Below are 22,097 nucleotides of genomic sequence, written 5' to 3' on the forward strand. Positions count from 1 at the left end.
GATGATAGTTTGAATAATAACAATCGTATAATAAACATTGTTAGGAATCCTTGCGCGCTTTGGTGGATTCTGGACGAGTCCTGTGCGGAACAACAGACGCACACGTGGAGAGCAGACCCTCAGACTGCAGCGCGCAGCGCGGTTACGAGCTGAGCTCTTGAATTTTATTAATGGTCTCAGGGAAAACTTCACAGAAGCTTCACATGGAGTTGTAACAAAAAAAAGCCAAAAAAAGAAATCCATAAGAAAAAAGACAACTTCTGTCAAAGATGTTCACGTTCCTCCTGATTTAGATCTCCGTCAGCAACGAGTCTTGGGAAGGTCTGTCCGCGTAAAGGTTACAACTTAACGTATTACACTCTCTATGAAATATATGGGAACACGGAATAGGTTGATTTACAGAGGGGATGGAGGCATGGCCAGACGCAAGTCGAAAAAGTGTAGGCGTGAACTTAAAAAATAAAAACAAAACCGCACTAAAACATGGAAACGCACAACTTAAGAGTGTCCTGCGACAGTAAACCTCATTCCAGAAAAGCTCTTATCGTGTTTGCAGAAATAATTTATAAGTGAACAACCCCCCCCCCCCCCCCCCTTTACAGAAATTGTGGCATAACTATAGGAAAGCAAAAAAAAAACCAAAACGACACATCCTATTCAACAGCAGGCTGTACATGCATGGCGATGGCTGTGCGCAACGCAGGCAGCCATCCTGTAAATATTTCCACTCAATTGTTTTCCCCGCTTATCTCTCTGGGACAGTATCCTGCTTTTTTTTTTTTGAAGGCAGGGCTTTTCGGTGACACACAGCTTCCTTTCTCAACCTTCTCAAACAGCGGTGACTTCACTTCCCAAATTTAGAGGAAAGAAAAAACTCAATCCGGTAAAAAAAAAAAAGTGTCTCTTTCTCTCCGCCACATACCGGAGGCTGGAATTAATTCAGGAGCGTGTCATGTTTGGGATATCGTCGAGGTCCGCTGAAAATTGCGCAAAATGGACGGAACTATTAAGGTAAGGGTGGAGGACGGGGTGTATGGGTTTGTGGGAGACTGCTTTTTGCGGAGTTGCGCCTCCTTTTTTTGAAGCATTGGATCGGAATGCCGCTCCGCGTCGGTCTGTGCGCTGGGACTCCAATCTGACGACGATGCGCGGCTTTTTCCTCTCGGGTTGAAAGCGGTAACCAGATTTCCTTCACTTTCCTCTTTATTTGAAAGTATCCACTTTCCCCCTTTTTCAAAAACGCTGCCTGTTTTATTTCTTCTTTTTCTGGATACGCTGCGTTATGGATTCCGGGATAAATCACAATCACGCTTTGGAATTTTTTTGGGGGACCAATTACGCACGTCTGGAGAAGCAACCGGAGCGACTGTTTTGTTTCTTATAACACGCTTGTAGACTTTCACTGAGATCTGATTCCACCATTCTAACGGTTGGTTTAAAGTCTGCGGGCAGCGGGAATTGAGCAATAGCCATGGCCGGACGCGCCGCTGTATACGATGTGTCGAGCTGCGCAACAGCGGTGTGGCACATCGCCCGGCTCGGGCCGAAGATCCTGTCGTGGGTCCCTCCCCTCAAAAAAAAAAACATTATGGTTTGATATTTAAGAAATACTATTTGTCTTTTTGCTGCTGTTGGTTTTTCTAGCCCTCTCCGTCTCACACAAGAGCTTTACGCGCGAAGCTGTCATTTGGTAACTTCATGCGGTAACAGCTACAGTTTACAACACTTTAAACCGCAGGGCTTCACAATGGCACCTCGGGCTGCGCCTTTACGCAGCTATTCTGAAATGTTGCTGGTACAGTCCAGAGGTCCGATCTCAGTCGACGTTCGTCCTCCTCGCCCCCGACAGTTGAATTCCAGATGCATTATGGCTGCAGTCACCAGATGTTGAATGGCAAGATGCGTTCAGCGCGTGGTGGAACAAGTGTAACCCCGCGGGAATGGAGCGTTTTCATTTGTTGCTGAAGAGTTGCGCGACTCTTTATTTGATTTGATTTATTTTTAATGTGAAGGAGCGGGTTTGTGGCTTGGTTGGGTGTGGTGTGAGCTTTGGGTATACTTTGAAGAATGTAATATATATATATATATATACGTATCAGCCTGGATGTTTAATAAATACGTCGTGACAGTTGATCCAATCATAATTGAATCGTTGGGTATCCATGATTGGCTGCTATAGCTGCATTCATGAGCGGTTAAAGAAAGGAAGGTCTCTCTCGCCATCAGAGCTTCCTGTTCACAATCTGTTCCTGACAGGTTTCCTCTTCCTCCTTAAACAAAAGGCAGGAATGCTCCCCTTCCTCCAACTCCACCTCCTCCCGGTGGCTCCTTACTAGATGGCTGCGTGCGTGTGAACGTCAGGCAATCACCCCATGGATGTGGCGCATGCACACGCACCCAGACTGCTCCAGACGCGTCGTGACGCATTCGGATAGATAGACTTGGCTGATGTAAACAGAATAGAGCCGGTTCCCAGCAGGTGTCACACTCACACAATGCTGTTAATAGGGCCCGCAGCTGAACTGCTGAGGCATGATGTATTTCATGGTGGTATTTTCCCTCTTTCGTCTGGGATGCAGTGGAAAGATATTTAGCAACAATTAAATAATTAGGATGTTTTTGCTTTATTGGTGGTGGTGGTGGTGGTGGTGGTGGGGGGGGGGGGTACTTTTTAACATCGGACTCAGAACACAAACATTTAAGAATCATGTTCGGGTTTGATTGTGTGATACATTTTAGAGTTGCTGTTATTGGACGCACGACTGAGTGGAACCGCCACATGCTCCACAGCAGCATGATGTGTGTGTTCCCCGCTGATACTGGAAAGAAAACATAGGCACTGGTCTGTCTTTCAGTTTCTCTGGGTGGTGGTGTGTTCCGTCCCCCCACCCCCTTTCTTTTTTAAACAACCCTTTGCAACCTTCACAGTCGTACCACACTTGCCAATCATGGTTTTAATTGTACCGTCTGTCACCATAAAATTAAATGTGCAGCAGTTGACAAAGTCCTTATCGAGCAGTAATGAGACATTCCCTCACTCTTTATACACTTTATCATCGACAGACTGGCTGGTGTGCTTTGCTCAGATAGCGAGTGCTGCCAGAGCTCAGACTATGATGGATCCACTGATGAAATCACTGGAAAATCTAATTTTGGCGAGACAGTCGAATACTCTGGAGAGGTCCAGCTTTTTTTTTTTTTATCCATCCATTACCCTGGAGAGTATTTTATGGAAGTAGCTGCGTGTGCAAAAAGATTTGTACAAATTTGATATCAGGCTTAACGTTTTCTATATCAGAATGAGAAGAAAAGTGAAATGAAATACCAGAGGTGTCCGTCATTCGGGGGGAACTTTACCAGACTGTCAAGATAAAATAGCTTTTATTACAAAGCGGCAAAAAAAAGATTGATCTATTCCACACAAGACAACCAGCGGTGAGTCTGTGACAAAAGAGGGCACCAAAGAGCACAATTATATAGTCCCCGCCACTTCACATCATAAATGGAGTGAGGGCTTCTTCTGATATTTTCTGTCATGAGATCATAAGTGAAATCAAAATAGTTGAAGCTTGATGAGCGCTTTAGCTGTTTTTGTTTTGGTGTATGTGTGTTGGGTTATGCATAAATATCACCACAAGCTTCAACCTCTTGCTGCACAGAAAGAGACGGTTGTCATTGCAACATGTAGGAGTGGAAACTTTCTTCTTGCATGAGACGTCTCAGAATGGAATGAGGCTGAAGTTATCTGAGATCAGGAGGATTCTGTTTTAATAAAACCAACACTGTGGAGAATGCAAATGGAGACATGCTGGAAATACAAATCAATGAATATCAAGTATAGCACCCCCCCCCCCTCCCCGAGGCAGATATGTGGCATTTTGGAACGAAATAATTCAGCATTCTTGAATTAGACACGTCTCAGTCTAAGCTCTGCCATCGGATCCTATCAGATCCAGATGTGCATCAGACACGAGCTTAATCCTCAGCAGAAATGCACGACTGTAATGATTTCTTCTTCTTCTTTTTTTTGTGACTGTTTGATTGTTTTTAATTATGATGGATGGAGCAATTATTTTCTATAGTACCTGGCTGCCGCTGGTGTCGGATGGTAATGCCACCACGCTGCGTTCACTGGCAGACACTCGGCAGAAGAAACTCCGAGACGTTACACGAGGAGCATGTTGGAAACCACATAATATCATGCTTCTTGGCTAGCTCTGAGTTTCTGCATTTGTTTTCTTTAATAAACTTACATTGCTCCAGCTGAGCCACAGCGGAGGGGTCAATATGGCTGTGACCCCCCCCCCCCTCAACCTCCCTTGCTTCTGTTGAGTCGTTCAGACAAGGCAGACACATCAGGGCATGATGGAGGCTTTAGTGCACCGTGATAGGAAATGATTATACGGTGCATCCAGGTGGCTGAGAAATTTGATTTCAAACATTTCGAATTTTCAGCTCACAGAAGTAAACATTAGATTTCGAGTAGAATTTTTTCTTTATCTGTTATAAAACAACAACAACAACAATGTAGCTCCGCCTCGCTCGTGTGGGCAAGATGGAAGTGATCCCAAAGTCAACAGGAAGCGGCGGTCGCTACGTGGGCTGTAAACACAAACGAACCAGGATGCCAGACTGCGATATGACCAATAACGGCACGTGATTACTGTAAACAAATTGACATGTTTGACATCAGAACCCCTGGGTAGCACCCAACGAGAGGTTTAAGTTCTGTCTGCTCAGTTTGATCATTGTTGCATGTCTGAGATATCGATGCTATGTAAGCGTAGCTGCTAAATGTCTTTTTAGCTTCAGAATATTGCTTCCGTAGCTTTGTGCGAGGAGTCCTGGATTCGCTCCTAGACCCATTCAACAGCAAACTTAAATGGGTTCATAATCTTGCTAGCAATTCAAACAAATAAACAAACACAGAAACGGGGTAAAATGTAAGCTCCTTGGTGGAAGCCGCTATGCTCGGTTAGTTTTTCTCGAAGCAGGGGGGAAACAACACATCATGTCTGACTTTATTCAATGCATGCAAAAATTTGGATGCCACGAATGCCAGCCAGCAGATTCCAGTCCAAAAAGTGTCAAATATCTTGATGTCATCCAATTAGATAGCTTTATAGACCTGTAGCGGAAGGTGTGGTTTGCTACAGCTCTATTGAAACAAGCAAGCACTTCTCCCTAGCATACAGGCTTTCTGTTATGCTATGCTATGCTATGCTATGCTAAGGTCAGCGTGAGAAAGTGGTTCAGAATCTTGTCCTGTTAAAACGAGGATGGTTTCATTTTGGAATGTGTTTACAAATTGTACAGTAAATCAAGAAAGACCCCACAATTAATTGTTACTTCCACCTGCAGGAGGCGCTATCAGTGGTGAGCGAAGACCAGTCCTTGTTCGAGCCTGCATACTCTGCTGCTGCTCCTCTCCCCAAGACAGACATGACTGCATCTGGCACTCAAGACTATGGTCAGACCCACAAAATCAACCCCCTACCCCCACAGCAGGAGTGGATCAGCCAGCCGGTGCGGGTCAATGTCAAGAGAGAATATGAGCACATGAACGGCTCCAGGTAAGATGTGACATCCAGAACTGTTTTTAATTCTTATACTGTCTTAGACATTTTCCTCAACTTTCATCACCGTCTTGCATGATGTGTGTGCAGCAGGGAGTCTCCAGTGGACTGCAGCGTGGGCAAATGCAATAAGCTGGTGGGGGGTAATGACACGTCTCAGATGAACTATGGAAACTACATGGATGAGAAGAATGCCCCTCCTCCCAACATGACCACCAATGAGCGGCGAGTCATCGTGCCTGCAGGTGATGACCGATGCAAATCTGCACACACAAAAACACACAGGTGCAAATTGTTCTGGGCGCGTTTGGTTTGTTCTGTGCTGCTGCGGTGATTTCAGATGCAATCACACCGCAGATTTAGCCAATAGCGTAAATATTTACGAGTACTATTTCTCCTTTACGGTTTCACGGCGTGAAGCATTGTTCTCAATGTTTTACGTTGCTCCAGGGAGCTGGGCGGAATGTGGGCAGGTAGAGATGTCTGTTCTTAGGCCAGACCTCTGTATTTCTTCTCCGGTCTCATGAACTCGATCTTTCAATAAGTGAAGTAAAAACAGGCGAAGTAGTGCAGTTTTAGAGTTATGGCCCTTTAAAAAAAGTTATTTGAAACCTTTGCAACATTTAAGACAGCGAATCAAGGAGAATAAGGATGCTTCCTCCAAAAATGAGCATATGTTAGTCATTTCATTTAAACGGAATGGAGCACTGGTAAGTTTTCCAGTTTGGATGCTGTTTAAGGATTAATGCAGCCAGTCATCAATTAACTTAAAAGGAGCCCCCAACCGGGAACAGTCCTGAGCCATTATTGGTAAGTTGGGGGTTTAGTTCCAGACTGAATGTAGAGGTCATCAAGCAACAAGTAATACTCAGCTTTTGTTTTACTTCTTGCGATACGGAACTAAAGTATCCTACAAAGTTAAGTTTGACAAATCGGTAAATTTACCTGCTAACCTAAGTCAAACCTTGCTTTTAAAGAAGACCAAGACCTTCGTCAGACAGCTCGCGAAGCCCTTCCCAGGTATCTGTGCTGAAATTCCTTTCTTTCTCTGTCGTCTCACAGACCCGGCCTTGTGGTCCCAGGACCACGTTCGTCAGTGGCTGGAGTGGGCCATCAAGGAGTACGGCCTGCTGGAGATCGACACGGCCATGTTTCAGAACACCGACGGGAAAGACCTGTGCAAGATGGGCAAGGACGACTTCCTCCGGCTCACCACCATGTACAACGCAGAAGTGCTCCTGTCTCATCTCAATTACCTCAGGGAAAGTGAGTCCTTTCAGCAAATTAAATAAGAATAATTAGAAGCAAAGCTAATTTTTGTTCAGTTGTTGGCGTCGTCTCGTCCCGGGTACATCTCGGACTTTGTCTTGGCCCTCGGTTGTTTTCCTCCCGATAAAAAAAGGTCTTCTATCAAATAATCCATCAAGCAGTTTAAGCTTAAGCGCTTCTTGACGAGAGAGTAAAAAATAAATCAATGTTGGCTTCATAGAAATTCACCAAGAAAGCTATGACAAGACTAACAGACATACAGAGAGACTCCTGGGTGCAGATAAAAGAGATCCCAATACAGTGATGTTATTTTTACGACATAAAGGAAGAACAAGTTTACAGTAAACCTGGTGAAGTTCTCTCTCGATGCTCCTCTTGAACGTCTGACAGGTTTTTTTGTTTTTTTTAGCTGAAGCAGGATTCAGTTTTGGCGTCTTTGCCAAAAGAATGGAGGTCAAAATCCACTTTTAGTCAAAACACAAGGCTCTTTTCATAAGATGAGAAGTAAAAGTCAAGCAAAAATAAAAGCGCCAAAACCCAAGCTAACAACATGACAGCTTTTTCTTTTTTTTTTTTGTCACGCGACGAGACTCACGTTACCATTCACAAACAATGAAATTGCTTTTACTGGAAACTCATTTCTTTATAATGGCTACCCAGTATTAAGCAGAGCTGTGGAAGCCAAGAGGTTTTCTTTCCCAGCTCGAGATAACTATCGGCTACAAACCCCCCCACTTGAAGTCGCAGTGCCTTATTCCACATGGTCTGGAAAGATGAAGCCCAGGTGCATTGCCTCGGGAACGCTGCCTGGTCCGTTTGTTCAGCACAGTAAATGAAGTTTATCTGCAATTTGCAATGGAGGTAACTTAAATTGGACCTTTGAAGAGTTTGTCGGCACAATCCCGCTTCATGTTCCGGTGTGGGGAGTGGGGAGTGGGGCGGTATGGAAAAGACCTTTAAAAAAAAAATAATAATAATAAGATGTGAATGTTGGATCATTCGTTTTCAAATCCAGAAAAAGGGTACGTCGGATACAAAAGTAAGCAAATGTGATCGTCAGACGTACGTCTTTCCTCGCATGTTTGAATTCTTCTCATTCTGGATTTGAAACTGAAAAGGAGCTGCCTCTGCTGCCGTGGCAGAATATCATGACACAAGCGCTGGGTTGGGTGGAGTGACTGATGGCTTCACTAAATTTAACATTATTCCCAAGAAATTGTGATGGACTTTGGTGTGATGTAATGGGAACTTTATTTTGTGGGTGTCAACAGTTTTCTTTATGCACAGCGTCTGGGAGAGAGAGAGAGAGAGAGAGAGAGAGAGAGAGAGAGAGAGAGAGAGAGAGCGAGAGATGCTTGTCATGAATATAACAGCCTCATTGTGCAGCGGGTGGATCTGTCTGACCGCCACTGGGCACGCTCTGCAGAGGAGTTTTCATTATGGCCACTGGCTGTGGGACTTAGCCACGGCTTAGGCGTGCTGCACCACAACTCTGCCCTTTTTTTTTTTTTAGACCATGTGTGTTTTGGAGACAGAAGAAATGTCTCCAGGAATCCTCTCCACTTGCAAGTTGAAATTGCTTTGGATCCCTTCCCGGCAATCAAAAAAGATGAATGCTCCCCGTCCCGTGCCTGGACCAGCTGACCCGTTTCGGGTGCCTTCCGAGAAGCCGGCATTATTGACACCGGCAGCCTGAGGGCAAGAGGAACCATGTTAGCAAATGAACGTCTAAGGACGAGCGACAAGGAGGAGACGTAAGAGGGAGATGAGGGTTTATAGACAGACCCTGCAGGGCAGATGATTTAGAAACTAAAGCCGCTCCCTCTTTTGCCCCCACGGCACAAACAAACATGGACGAGGAGAAACCACGTCCGGAAAATAGACCTCTGAATTGACTCAGGAGAGATGGATCTATTAGGGCCATGTGACGTCTTCCTACAACCCCCGCCTCACTGTTCCATCTTTTATTACCCCCATCCTTCTCCCCAAAAAAAAAAAATTCAGTTGTGTTTATTTAACCTCTGATTGGCATCCTTCAGAGCCATTAGGTCTTATATCCACACCGGGCAATGACGCCCCCCCCACATTCCACTTCGTGCTCACAAAGAGTCACGAGTGGTGCAACTGTGGGTACAATCGTCCCATCGGTCTCTCTACCCAGCTGGTAACAAGGCTAGTTGCCCGTGCATTTTGGCTTCACTGTTGGTCATTTATCCAGATTTTTATAAGTGATGGCCACCCGCGCCCCCCCAATGTGCTTTCAATTTGGGGTGCAATTTGAGAATTTGTTCAAATTACTCTGTCAGGCAGGGACCGCGGACTGTTTGCTTTATCGCACCCATGTAGGTCGGTTTGATACCACATGTGCTGGAAAGAGAGCCGAGCATGAAAAAAAACAAAAACCCCTCAGACAACGAGAGGCCGTATCCTTCCACACATGGAGGTGCAAGAAGAGAAAGGAGGGTAAGGATGGATGGAGAGGAGGATATCGAGGAAGGCGACGTGGAGCATTGTTGAAAATGCAAATTGAACTCTTGACAGATGCGTTTTGCGGTAGTTATTTGAGGACAAGAGTGGGAGGGTGTGGAGCAGGCAAAATAGAAAGCGAGTGCGAGCGCAAGATATGGACAAATAAATGGAGCGGAGTGAACTATTTTTTAGAAGTGTGTGGAAAAGTTCCGAGGTGGTCATGATTGAGTGCCGTTGGAGAATGGCAATAGTTCTGTTTCCCAGCTGTCGTCGCTGCTTGTGTTGTCTGGATGGATTTACAGTGAGGGAGTCAAGACGCACTGAGAAAGAGAACGAGGGAGAGTGATAAGTCTGGGCTCCTGCACTGCTGCTGCTGCTGCTGCTCGTTCCGGAGTGGGGGGGGGACATTCTCGAGCCCTCAATAGTTTATACAGACCATAAACATCTGGGCTCGAAGGCTGAATAGGGAAAAAAGGAGGTCTGGAGAGCTCTCTTTCTCTCCTCTTTCTTCCCTCACAACATTTTTATTGAGCTCCCTTTGCATTAGTTCTTTCTATTGGCAGATTATCACCGGTGCACAGGGGCTCAATAACCCGGCCCTGTGCCCCCCCCCCCCCCCCGTTCGCCGTGAGCCGCCTGCCGCTAGCCACCGTTGCGGGGCAGCTCACTTTGGACTGCTGGGTTTCAGACGCTTAGCGCTGCAGGAATTTATGCACATATCACATTAGCATCACTGGAGGTGGATAATAAGCAGTTGCTATTCACGTAAACACTGCAATGAGCGCAGCTGTAATTTAAGACAGTTTCTTAGAGGCCAATTATAACTTTGATTTCAACCAAACTGCTAGTTGAGAACGTTGACACGTGGCAGTCCTCCAAAGCGCCGCATGTTATTGACATGATATTTTGTCATCTTTAACACGTGATTTCTTTTTATATTTCTTTATGTTTACTGTTTATTTACTATTGTTTGTTATTTGCTCATTTAATCCACCAGAAGTGCTGCTAATCGGATGTTGAAAGTCTGCTGCAGCTTTATGAAATGGCACAATCTGAAGCTCACGACCAGGAATCGCTGCAGTCTGTAAGGCTGACAATCTGAGTCGTCAGTTTTTCTTTAGGGCCTAAATTATGCACCAAATCACAGCGTAAATCACTTCAGGGCACTTTAGAAGAAGAAGAAATCTGGACTGACTCTTTATTCAAGACCCAACAATCCCCAATGAGTTCAAGAACTTGGCAAAGAAAGAATTGTCAGCAGGACGTGAGCTCTGTTTTTCATTCGTAGTGCAATATATTCTGACCTTTATTCTCTCAAACCCAAACAAATGTTTACTTTGCCTAAATGCATTTCAGTAGTTTGTTTGCTGAAACTAATCTGAACTCCGACTAGGTTGTATGGTCCTTCTGACAGGCCTGTAGTGTTGCTAACCGTGTAGAACCAATTGAAAACTTTTTGCTACCGTTAGTTCTCTGGTGCCGGCGCATCGGTGACTCCTCACTGCTCGTACAGGCGTGGACGTTTTGGTTGTCAGTCTGTCTGTCCCAGGATGAACTGGTGTCTTACCCGGGGAGTACTCCGCCCGTCAGATGGGACTACCTGGTGACTTTGTGGGTTATCTTGTAGCATCTCTACTGTGAGACTGTTAGCCTAGCTTAGGCGATGGTAGAAACACTTTTTTTTAACCTTGAACCTTTAAACTGGGGGGGGGGGGGGGGTCTATCAGCTGAGAATCGCTCACGTAGGTCTTGCTAGGAAGAGTCTTTTGGTTTGGGGTGTCTCTTTGGAGCTGAATGAAGACCGGCTTCTTGCTGCAGCATTATCTCCTAGAGCTTAATGATGACTTACGTTTGGCCCCGAGTCCATTTGGAACCGTTGGGGGGTGGGGGGGGGGGGGGGGGAATACCCAAAACTGGGTGACTTGTTGACGAAGCTCAGACCGCATGTCTGAACGGCGGTATCGCGTATCTCTGCAGAATAAACAGCGGAGGCTGGAAGTCAGTCACAAAAGCTCTTTAATATCTGTGTCCCTTCTTTTTGTTTTGGTGTCGAGCCCAAACTGGAAGGCGGGGGCCATTCGAAAGAGCCGTCAGTCATAGGAAGGAGAGAAAAGAAAATTGTTTGTGGATGTTATGTAATCGAGCAGACTGTGAGCAGATGTGACTGGGGAGGGAAAGCGAGAGTGAGGGTCTTGAAGGCTGTACACTGGCCAGTCTTCAGACTGCGCTGTCAGATTACCGGGACATGTTTGTTTTCGGAGAGAGAGAGAAAAGGATGCCCAAATAAATAGGACGCCCTCCACCAAACCGTCAGCTGTCCCTCCCGCCCTTGTGCGGCAGCCCTGAATTTCTCAACGGGATGATTTTGAGGTTTTTCCTGGGCAATGCTAGCCTGCTAGCCCGCGTGGGTCGGCCTCACATGGAAACGGGTTAACAGCCCCCTTTTCTCCTCCGTTCTCTCGATCCCTCCTTTTCCTCGATGTTCATCTTTCCCCGACCCCCACCCCCCCATTCCAGAGATGGTGCTTTGCTGGCTTGCCCCCCCCCCCCCCCCCACGTTCACTTACACTCGGTGTGTGGAATTATTTTTGTATGGGGAGCTGCGTTTGATTGCCGTGCAGGGACCCGGCCTCATACAATGGCTCCCCTGTTCTGAGGCCCCCAGGTTTCTAAACTAGACCCAGAGCCTTGGGGGTGCTGTGGAAGAAGTAGGTAGAAATGGGAGGGGAGGGGTGTCGGAAGGTTAGGATACTTTTGCAGAGCACCCCACTCTTTCCCTGCAGCCACCCCCTAAAAAAACAGATCCCTAGTCTGCCACCATGCTCCCCCCCCCCCTCTTCAGCCTCCAACCCCACCAGCAGCCAGTTAAGTTAAGAATCCTGCATAAAACCCCAACAAAAGCAGCTTCATGGTCCTTTTTTTTTTTGTATTCAGATCTCCCCATTCATAAAAAGAGATCTCCCCCCCCACTCGGCAGCCTGCTAGCCCTCTTAGCGCTAGATCTGGACACTTCCAACGTAGTAGCCGCTGTTGTGTTTTCTCTGTGCATTTTTGGGTCTGTTTTTCCACTCGCTGATTTATGCCTGGGGGCAGCTAAAATTAAGAGAGCATTTTGGTGCCGCCCAGGGTGCCTGTGTCAGTGGAGGAATGTCGAGCAGAGTTCTGCTCCATAAGGTGAAATGAATAGGTGCTCATATGCAGAGTCTTGTCTTTGCTTTTATTATTCAGGAGGAGGGTTTGTCTTTAACTTGCTGTCAGGCTTCCAGCAGTTTCCCTGCATTTTAAAATGCTGACCGTGTTGCTGGATTTGCTTAGATTTATGTGTCATGAAATGTTTTTCCTTCTGAGATTATTTTTCAAGACTAAACAGCATCAAAAAGAAATGAAAAAAAAGGGCTCTATAACGCTGCCTTAGTTGAATTCAATGAGCTGAGCCTTCTGCTGCCACCTGCTGGTCATTTATTGAACCGTTTGTACCTGCGGCGTTAGGAGACAATTTCACTTACAGCAAACTAAAGGACTAAAGAATCGAGAAATTTAAATGCGTAAAGTTCCAAAATGTCTTAATAATGCTAACGTTGAATATTAGAAGGTGATGCATTATGGGAGCGGTGCCTGGTTCATCATTTTTGTCTCATTTTGTCCCATTTCATTGCAGGTAGCTCAACACTATCCTACAATGCACCATCTCACTCAGACCCATCCCCACGCCTGGCTGCCAAAGAAGGTAAGCACTGGCAGCACGGCTAGTTAAGCCTTTATCCTGCATGCTAACGTTTTTCTGTCCATAGATCTGGATTGGTGTAGATGTTTTATGTCAAGGGAGAAAGTTAGTGGGGTTGTCGGATTATTTAAGAGTTAAAAATGGAAGGTATAAGCACAGTACCGGCCAGTATGAACAAAAACATACTGGCCGATCATTTTCAACCTGTTTTGCTTCATAAAGTAGAACTGGAGCAGTCGAGGTCGATCCAGCCAGGCTGAGCCTCTGAGAAATACGCCCGCATGAACCCGGGATGATTGTCTGATTGTCCTCTGCATTCCTTTTCACTCTACAAACATTATTTTTTGTGCTGACATAACACCAACTATAGGCGATGGCTGTGCTGCATATCTCCAAGCTGCACATCCTTTACTTGGGCTATATGGTGTCACCACCAGAGACAGGAGAAAGTGCTGCAATAACAGAGATAGCCTCGCTCACAGGATGAGGGAGCCCTATCAAGGCAGGAGGAGAGGAAACATTAGGCTTGATAAGAGCTGAGAATGCCCCCCCTGCCTCCTCTCTATCAGCTGTAGCAGCGAAGCGTTAGCAGGCTATGGCCTTGTTCTCGCACGGCTTCAGTGGCAAGAGACCAATGGGCAAGCAAGATAAGACTCTGCTCAGTCACCTCCGACCCCAGCCTTCCTAGTTCTCAGCGCCAGGTATTTGGCCTGGCAGGGATCGTGGGTCACTCCCTTCAGCAGCATTTCCCTTTTCACAAGCGGTGACTTCTATTACGGGCCCCGTCTAACGGCAACCGTGCCTCTCTTTGTCCTGTCCCATATCCCCAGTCGCACAAGTTCGATCTGAGAAAAGCAAGGGCGCGAACTTCTCAAACAGAAGTTGTACAAGGATTTACGCCGCTACAATGTAAATTTAGCATCTTTAGGTGGAAAGGTGAATAAAAAAAAAAGACTTTTTTGCAGTCTCGCTTCGGAAGAAGCCTTTATCAACATTTTCTCGGATCAGCGTTCCCAGATGTTCGAGTTCATATTGCCTTTTTTTTTTTTTTGAGAACAATCAAATACCATTCAGACTCTCTGGGGTAGAGTAAGCACAAGCATTGCAGAAGGAGACAACCAGTAATCTGCTCCAGACTCTGTGGTGTAAAATGCAATGTTATGAATAAAAAAGGGCACGTATCAGACGCGCAGCGCTGCAGCCACGCTAAAGGTGCACGGCGGAAAATATAGGCTGTGCGTTGTGCTTTCTTGGCATCTCGCCCGCAATGAAACGCTATAATTCACAGCGGAGACGCTCACATTCTGCCGCCTGACGGAGGAAAGATTGTGATCCACCTCTGAATTCATTGGCTTTGCTGCCACGTCAACACAACTCAAAGTCTGTCGGTGCGTTTCACGTGCAACGTCAAAGGAGGAAGCGGAATCAAGGATATTTAATCCCCCACTCCAGACAAAGCAAATAAAAAGGGTCCGTTATCAATGCTGCTCATCATTCTTCCCCTTGCGCATGCATGTTGTTGCCCCGCAGCCTCCTATTGGCTGCTCCTCTGTTCTGTCCATCCCAGAGTGTCCTCCCTCCGTCTCGTCCCTTGTCTCTGTCATTTTCCTCATCTTCTTCACCCAGATGGTTTCTAAAGCACCTGCATTACGGGGATTAAAAGTTGACCCTGTCTGGGTCTCTCTCTCCTTGGCTCAGTTCTCCCGACTTTCTCCATCTCTCTCCCCCCCTCTGCTGAGTTTTCTTTCCCTCCCACCCCTCTCTTTCTCCGTCTAGCACTCAGACCTTGTTTTGACTAACCGGTCCTGCAGTCCATGTCTCCCAGGAGCGTGCACCACGCCCCAGACCAGAGTGGAAACTGGCTCAAGTCGCAGTCAAAGCGAGGCCTGGAAAAATGAAGCAGGAGGTGGGGGTGGTTGGGATGGGGGGGTGCATATTCGAGCTCTGTGTCTGTGTTTGCATTGCTGGCTCGCCCCACATCCCCCCCCCCCCCACAACGACCACATGGGCTTTGTGCATTCTTACTTCTGCAGCTTCTTCTTCCTTCTTCTGCACTTTCACTTCCACCTCTCCGCCGTCCTCTCGGTCCCATTAGCCCCAAACAGAGACTACACACCGGCGGAGACCTGGAGCTGGGTCTCGTCTCGCTCCGATGCCAGGAAAGGGAAAACCGTTTGAGAGGTTAGCGGGATCCGCCGCCAACGACAACGATGCCAAGGGTATCTGAAATGTGGATGAGCCCATATTACCGAGCATCTCCTCCGCAGCCCACACTAGACAGTAGCTGGGCTGCCTGCCATTGTTTTCTTTTTTGAAATTCCAAAGCTGTGTTTCGTCTGACTCGCTTGTTTTTTTTACTTCTTTCTTTCCCCCTCTTCAGGTTCTTAAGTTTCTCCTCTTCCTCTTTTCGAGGCGCTGTGCCCTTAGTCACTCCGTCTCCATCCTCCCGTCTGCTCCCTTCCTCCTCTTGCCTTCTCTCCATTGACCCCCACCTACCTGCTGTCCTGTCACCCGATTGTAACCCCTCAATGCACGTATGGAGTTCGCCCTGTTGTGTGTGTTTTTTTTAAACGTTTGGGGTGGTGGAGGGGGGGGGGGGGCAGTAAAACAAAGAGCGGTTGTCTGCAGGCGAGGCAGGCAGGAAACACAAGTCTCCCAGGACTCTCCCCACAGTCACTGCTCCTCGGCTGTCCTGCCGGCCCCCACCAGATTGAACCTGACAGTCCCGCTGAGCCACGGCAGCCCACTTGTTATTCGTCCCTCCTCTCCCTCTTTTTGTCTTCCCCTCCGCCACACTTTCCCGTCTTTCATTCTTTTGATCTGGTTAATTAATTCTTTCTTCCCATGTCTTTTGTTTTGCTCACCGTTTGAAAGGCCCGCTTTGTCCTCACAGACAGGAATGGACCTTCTAAAATAAAAAGGATTAAAAGTTAGAAATGAGTCCGGCGATGAGGAGAGATGTGTCCCCATTGGTGGATATTCCGCTTGTAAAGGACAGAAAAAACTACTAATCAAAATCGGAAAGAAGAATGAGATTCCAAACGAGATTTGAAGTGTTTTCACATTTTCACTGGAGAATTGTGAAATAAATTAAATACAAATTTGTGAGAGATTTATTTTGTACTGAAAGAAGTGGGGTGAAAAAATAACTTCCCTTTTTGCTTTCCATTATTTGTTATTTCTTCAGAAAAACCTGAACAGTCATTACATCCTGAGCCACAGGAGGGCAGTGTTGCACAGCATTCGGGGTGGCAACGAACGCTCATGATAAAGTTGACGTCACAGGATGCCCCCCCAATGCTGTCGCTGCAGGACGTTACATGAGCCAGGATGAAATAAAACCCAATCATCCGTTTGACAGTCGTGTGTTTCTGTGTTCGGACCCCCCCCCCCCTCTTTTTTTCTAGCGTGGATGAGATCAAAACTGTTTGAAATCATTCCCAGCATTCATCCTAAGTGAATAGACTTGGGGACGAACGCTTGATAAAGAAAATGCGTTGTAGGTAAAGGATTGGATGGACATAGATGCTTAGAGAGTACACAGTTACATTTGCATTTATAAAATCTCAAAATGAATTCATTCTAATTATTTATTCATGTGCTGATTGATCCTGATTGTGCTGTAAGCTGTGTTCACTATGGTTGTTGACCCGATTCAGGACATGGTGTCCATCTTGAAGTCTTTTCATACTGCCGGCTTTGATTACCAGTAAGCTTCCTTCTCTCCATGCTGATGGGAATGGGATTGCCTCTTGACCTTGTATCATCATGCATACGTCTCCTGCGACCTCTATGGTCGCTCTAACTCTTCACCCGCCGCCCTCTGGGAGAAACGCTGCCGACAGAAAGATGTCGAGATCACGATCACGCCGGGAAAAGCTAGTCACACATGTTGGGATAGAGTGCGTATCATATTCACCTGTGTTCTTGTTCGGTTTGAAATATTTTATGCCCACAATGATCCAAATCATCGAGGGGGTGCCGGCCAGGTGATTACCGCCGCCAGTGTTTTTTTTGTTTTTTTTAAAGAGCACCACGGGAAGGATACCATTTCTGTTTTATCTGCGTGTGCCAGAGTGATTGATAGAAACTGGAAGTGGTCCAACTTCACAGTCAGCTAGGCTCTAACCGCAGACACACAGCAGGTAGATCCCAATGCGAACTGGGCCGGTTTGGCTGTTTCTCAAAGTCTCATAAAACCCAAATGTGTGGCGAGGATCATGCTTGTGATTTGTCTGAAAGCGTTTCTCTCCGTGTGGGTAAAGTGTTGCAAGCTGCTCAGCCAGTTGCACTGAAACAACGTTAGCGTCTCCAGATATCCTGTGTGGGGGAAAAAAGAACCACAATTTGATAGATTTATGAATGGTGTTTGGCAGAGATTCTCCTGCAGCCCTGCCATTGGTCAGCCCACAGTAAGATGAGACACGTACTATAAAAAAAAAACACACACACTGGAATACATTTTTAATAATAAACTCAAATCGTGTTTCCCTCTCTTCCTCAGACCCTTCATACGATGCTGTACGGCGGACAGGATGGTCCAACAACATGCACAGTGGCAAAGGTGAGGACGCACAAACTGTCTTTGAACCCCCCCCCCCCCCCGTCAACTGGACGGGTCTGACCCACCTCCTTGATAAATGCACACTTTGAATTGAATAAATCCATGCAGGTTAAAAGTTATTTAACTCAAAGCGGAGGCAGCGACTCGAGGACAGATTCCTAAAGGTTGCGGATTCAAAACAGAAACAGATGAATAAGAAGACCCCCCCCCCCCCCCCCACACACACACACTGGCTCAGGCCATCTGGCAGGCCTTGAAGTTGTGTTATCTGCTACCTGTTGCTCTTCTAATGATCCCACTCTGATTCTGTCTGCAGGCTCACCGGTGGTCACTCAGAATGTGACCAAGCCCAACGAGCAGCCCAGAGCTCAGCCAGGTAACGCCCCACCTTGTGTCTATTGGTCATTAGCCTCATTATGTTTTACAATTATTTATTCCATCTTTTATACTATTTAGTATGGGAAACACGCCGTGATAATTAACAAAAGCTCTCCTGTTGTCTCCAGATCCTTACCAGATTCTGGGACCCACTAGCAGTCGCCTCGCCAATCCAGGTACCGAGTCTATTTCGAACAAATCTAGCCGCTCATATGTCGTGTGATGACGATCTGCTAAAACTTGAATAATGTGCGTCAGGTTCAGGCCAGATCCAACTGTGGCAGTTCCTCCTGGAGCTGCTGTCCGACAGCGCCAACGCCGGCTGCATCACCTGGGAGGGCACCAACGGGGAGTTCAAGATGACGGATCCGGACGAGGTGGCGAGGCGCTGGGGCGAGCGGAAGAGCAAGCCCAACATGAACTACGACAAGCTGAGCCGTGCGCTCCGCTACTACTACGACAAGAATATCATGACCAAGGTGCACGGCAAGCGCTACGCCTACAAGTTCGACTTCCACGGCATTGCTCAGGCGCTGCAGCCCCACCCCACCGAGTCCTCCATGTACAAGTACCCGTCGGACCTAGCCTATGTGCCTTCTTACCACGCCCACCAGCAAAAGGTCAACTTTGTGTCCCCGCACCCTCCATCCATGCCCGTCACCTCCTCCAACTTCTTCGGACCCACCGCTCCATACTGGAGCTCGCCCACCGCAGGCATCTACCCCAACCCAAACGTCCCCCGCCACCCTAACACCCACGTGCCACCCCACCTGGGTAGCTACTATTAGCCGCCGCCCCACTCCGACCAGCCTAGTCCATAATTGCTGACCTGCACTCCTAGCGATGGCGAAACCAATGAAGACTGAGTCGATAGAGGCATTTATACTCTGAAGAAACGCCGCTCCTGAATGAAGGATGAAAACTGAAAACTGTCTATTATTTGTAAGAATCTATAAACAACTGGATGCTACGGTCCTAAATGGAATACTACTTAGCTTTACAGGACTCGTGACTGTTTGTGCATATTTTTCGGATGTGCATTTGAGTTTCCTGTGCCTTTTGCTCTGCTGCCGTCCAGTGAGCTGCACCTACAAGTGTCCTTTCCCAAACCAAAGCCCGAGGACAAGGAGAGTGTCTCCTCGCTACGCTACAACAGCACCAGACATGGGCCTGTTTTTCCACGGGTCTCAATCTACACCCCCCCTCTGTATGTTACAGACATTTTGCTCTGAAGCATCTGCCCTTGGTTGGGGGTTTCTTACTCCCGTCTCGGTCATCCCAGCATCTCGGTCTATGCGCGTGGAGTGTCCTCTGGAATTTGCTGGACAAGCAGGAGCTCTGAAAGAGATGGACTTCTCTCAGCACTGAATGAAATTTGGCAACAGGAATATGCCATTCACAATTTTATTTATCCTCCAAACTGGAAGGCTAGAGAAGTGTTAAATGCTGGAGAAGGAAGCGCTGTATGTTTTTCTGACCTCGGTCAACTCAGTTACGTAGAAATGCTTTTTTGTGTGCGTGTGGGTGTGTGTGTGTGAGTGTGGGTGTGTGTGAGTGTGTGGACTTCAAGATGGTCATTGTGTATACAGTTGACTCGACTGTGCTGGGAAAGCTGAGTCAATTTGTAATGGAAATAATTTGCAGGAATAATTCGGGCCAGGCTAGATGTTTTCAGGGCCCCCACACACCTGGCCCTTAAATGTTTGCAGTCTTGTCAGCCGTGCCGTTTCCAGATGTTCTGTTGCGCGACCGTTTCAGTATTAATGTGAATGTGTTCTGGTTTGTGAAACAGATGTAAAGCAAAACCAAACTTTGTCAGATGTTTTTGTTTTTTTTCTTCCTTAATGAGAAATATCATTCCTGGGTTTTTAGCACCGTTCCTGCTGCACACATCTAATACATACAAGTGCTTATTTTTTGTGCCATGATTTCATACATTTTTAGCGTAAGATATAATGATCTGTGATTATTATAGACCAAAGAATCTTACATCTTAACTCATTGAGTGCCAGCCATTTTCAGTTCAGCTATATGCTGAGTGTCCCAGTTTTTGCTTATTTGTCCTGATTTTACAAGCCTCACAGAATATTCTTTACTATGACTATGCAAACACTGAACATATCAAATGAGAGATATGTTCCTACCCTTTGTCATTCTGGAGTTATTGGCCGTTGAAGAGAGCCAGTTTTCAGTGTCAGGGTTGGCAGTGAATGTTTGGGTTTCAAAAACCATCTTTAGACGCCAACGGCACTCAAAGAGTTAAGGGTCTTAAAATGCGTAGATACGCAGTCGGCGTCTGAATTTACGCTCAGAATCTGACAACTTTTCATGTTGAAGTGTCTTTTGCATTGAGTCATGTGACTAGACGTTTAAGTTGCAGGGCTGGGTCCTCGATGGAGAGCAGCACGCGTGACTCGCTGTTAGCTTGTCGCACATCTGAAAAGACCAGCGAAATGCACAAGACTCTCAAAATCAGGATTTCAACATCATGCATCGGTATCAGAACTGCTCCACCTGCGGATGTTCGAAGCTGTTAATAACAAAAAAAAGTGTTCCTTTGGAAAGTAAACTGTTCGGGACTGAGCGGTTTATCAGACGATAAAATCCACGAGGAGATGAAACAAAGGAATCCTCAGATTCGCAAACGCTGTGCGTTTGTCAGACCTGTTTTGTATTATTTTATAAGCATCAGACGACTAGGCATTAAAGCAACTTACTGTATAAATTAAATGTTAAATGCAGAGTTATTTTCATATGTGACACAGTATAAAAAATCAAGAGAATTAATACGAGTTGACCTCGGTCAAAAATGCAAAACCTTTAAAGTCCATTTCTGCTAAGAAGTTTGTTCAGCATTGTGAGCGTGTTTATATCTGTACATTTGGGCAATACATTTTAACATGTATACTTTTAATTATTATTTCAGCAAAAAAACAAAAAAAAAAGGACATCTGAAGTGCCTTTCTATTTTCTTGTATTCCCAAAAGTCAAATCAAGAGGCCAGAGATTCCTTTACTTTTTGTGTAACTTGTGATTCACGGCTGATCTTTTCCTCCCTGAATCACCTTTTCATGCCAATCAGCCCCCGGGAGTCGGTGGCTTTGACTGCGCATCAAAGAATTTTAGCTATTTTTATGCAAAATGCAAACAGCATTAATATCCACAACCAGCTTCTCCTAAAAAAAAAGCCAAATATAGCTTTAAAAGGACAAATAAAAAACTGATTTGTAGCATAAAAAAATTATTCATAACTTCCAGTTTTCACAAGCATTATCAATGAAAAGGGACATGTGCTACTTCCTATATGCAATGTATTTTGGATATTAAATATATAAATATATAAATATATATATATGTGAGTGTGTGTGTGCGCGCGAGCGTGTGTGTGTAATTTTACAAGTAACCATGTATTATTATTATTGTCATTCCTGCAATGTATGAAGTAATACCTTTTGAAAAAGGGCTTTTTGTATAGGAAAATGTGACAAAATAAATGTTTTTACCTCTCAGATCTTTCCACTGGCTGTCTGAGTGCCGGGACAGACGAAAGAAAGAAGAAACAATTTTAAAATAAAAAGAAACCCAGATTCGGAAAAGACGAGCAGAGTGGAAATAAAAGTGTTTTACAGAAAGAAAAAAAGGAGCGGCTGCAGTTTAATCTCGTCGTCATTAAAAGGCTTGTTGTCTAATTGTGAGACACTCGGCTTGAGGCACAGAACTGCAATGCCGCTTCCCTTTAAAGGAAAATCCGCTCCGTTTATGCTTTATTGCAGCTAATTTCATCTAATTGAACCGCATAAAATAAATTCTACCTTCATGAATGGAGTAAATGTTTGAAGGCACTTTTGAATGATGCAGTTGTGAGTTGTGCTCTGAGGTATTTCATTGCTTTCCATCCCAATAATTCCATCCCGCCGATGGCGGAGTAAACTGTGTCGGGTCTGTGGCTGGGACAGAAATGAATGCACATTTTCCAGTTTGAATCACAGGGAGGCTTTTTGCCGCGATGATCATGTGATGAATTGTGCATTCACCTTTTTCCCACTTCGATCAGCTCCAGAATGGGAATTGTAGATGCAAAATAACATTCAGCTTTCATTCATTCATTTTCAAAACC

General features: G+C 45.9%; 1 protein-coding gene across 1 annotated transcript; it reads left to right on the forward strand.

The window, feature by feature from the left end:
* Window positions 1–993: 993 nt before the first annotated feature.
* fli1 (Fli-1 proto-oncogene, ETS transcription factor) lies at window positions 994–18,768 on the forward strand. Its single transcript, XM_068745294.1, has 9 exons — window positions 994–1,011; window positions 5,362–5,573; window positions 5,670–5,821; window positions 6,639–6,842; window positions 12,973–13,041; window positions 17,543–17,602; window positions 17,919–17,978; window positions 18,109–18,156; window positions 18,239–18,768. Exons 1-9 carry the CDS (start codon window positions 994–996, stop codon window positions 18,766–18,768), a joined length of 1,353 nt encoding a protein of 450 aa, XP_068601395.1.
* The last annotated feature ends 3,329 nt before the right edge of the window (window positions 18,769–22,097 follow it).

This window comes from Brachionichthys hirsutus, chromosome 11 (genome assembly GCF_040956055.1).
Source record: "Brachionichthys hirsutus isolate HB-005 chromosome 11, CSIRO-AGI_Bhir_v1, whole genome shotgun sequence".
In the NCBI taxonomy this organism is placed as follows: domain Eukaryota; kingdom Metazoa; phylum Chordata; class Actinopteri; order Lophiiformes; family Brachionichthyidae; genus Brachionichthys; species Brachionichthys hirsutus.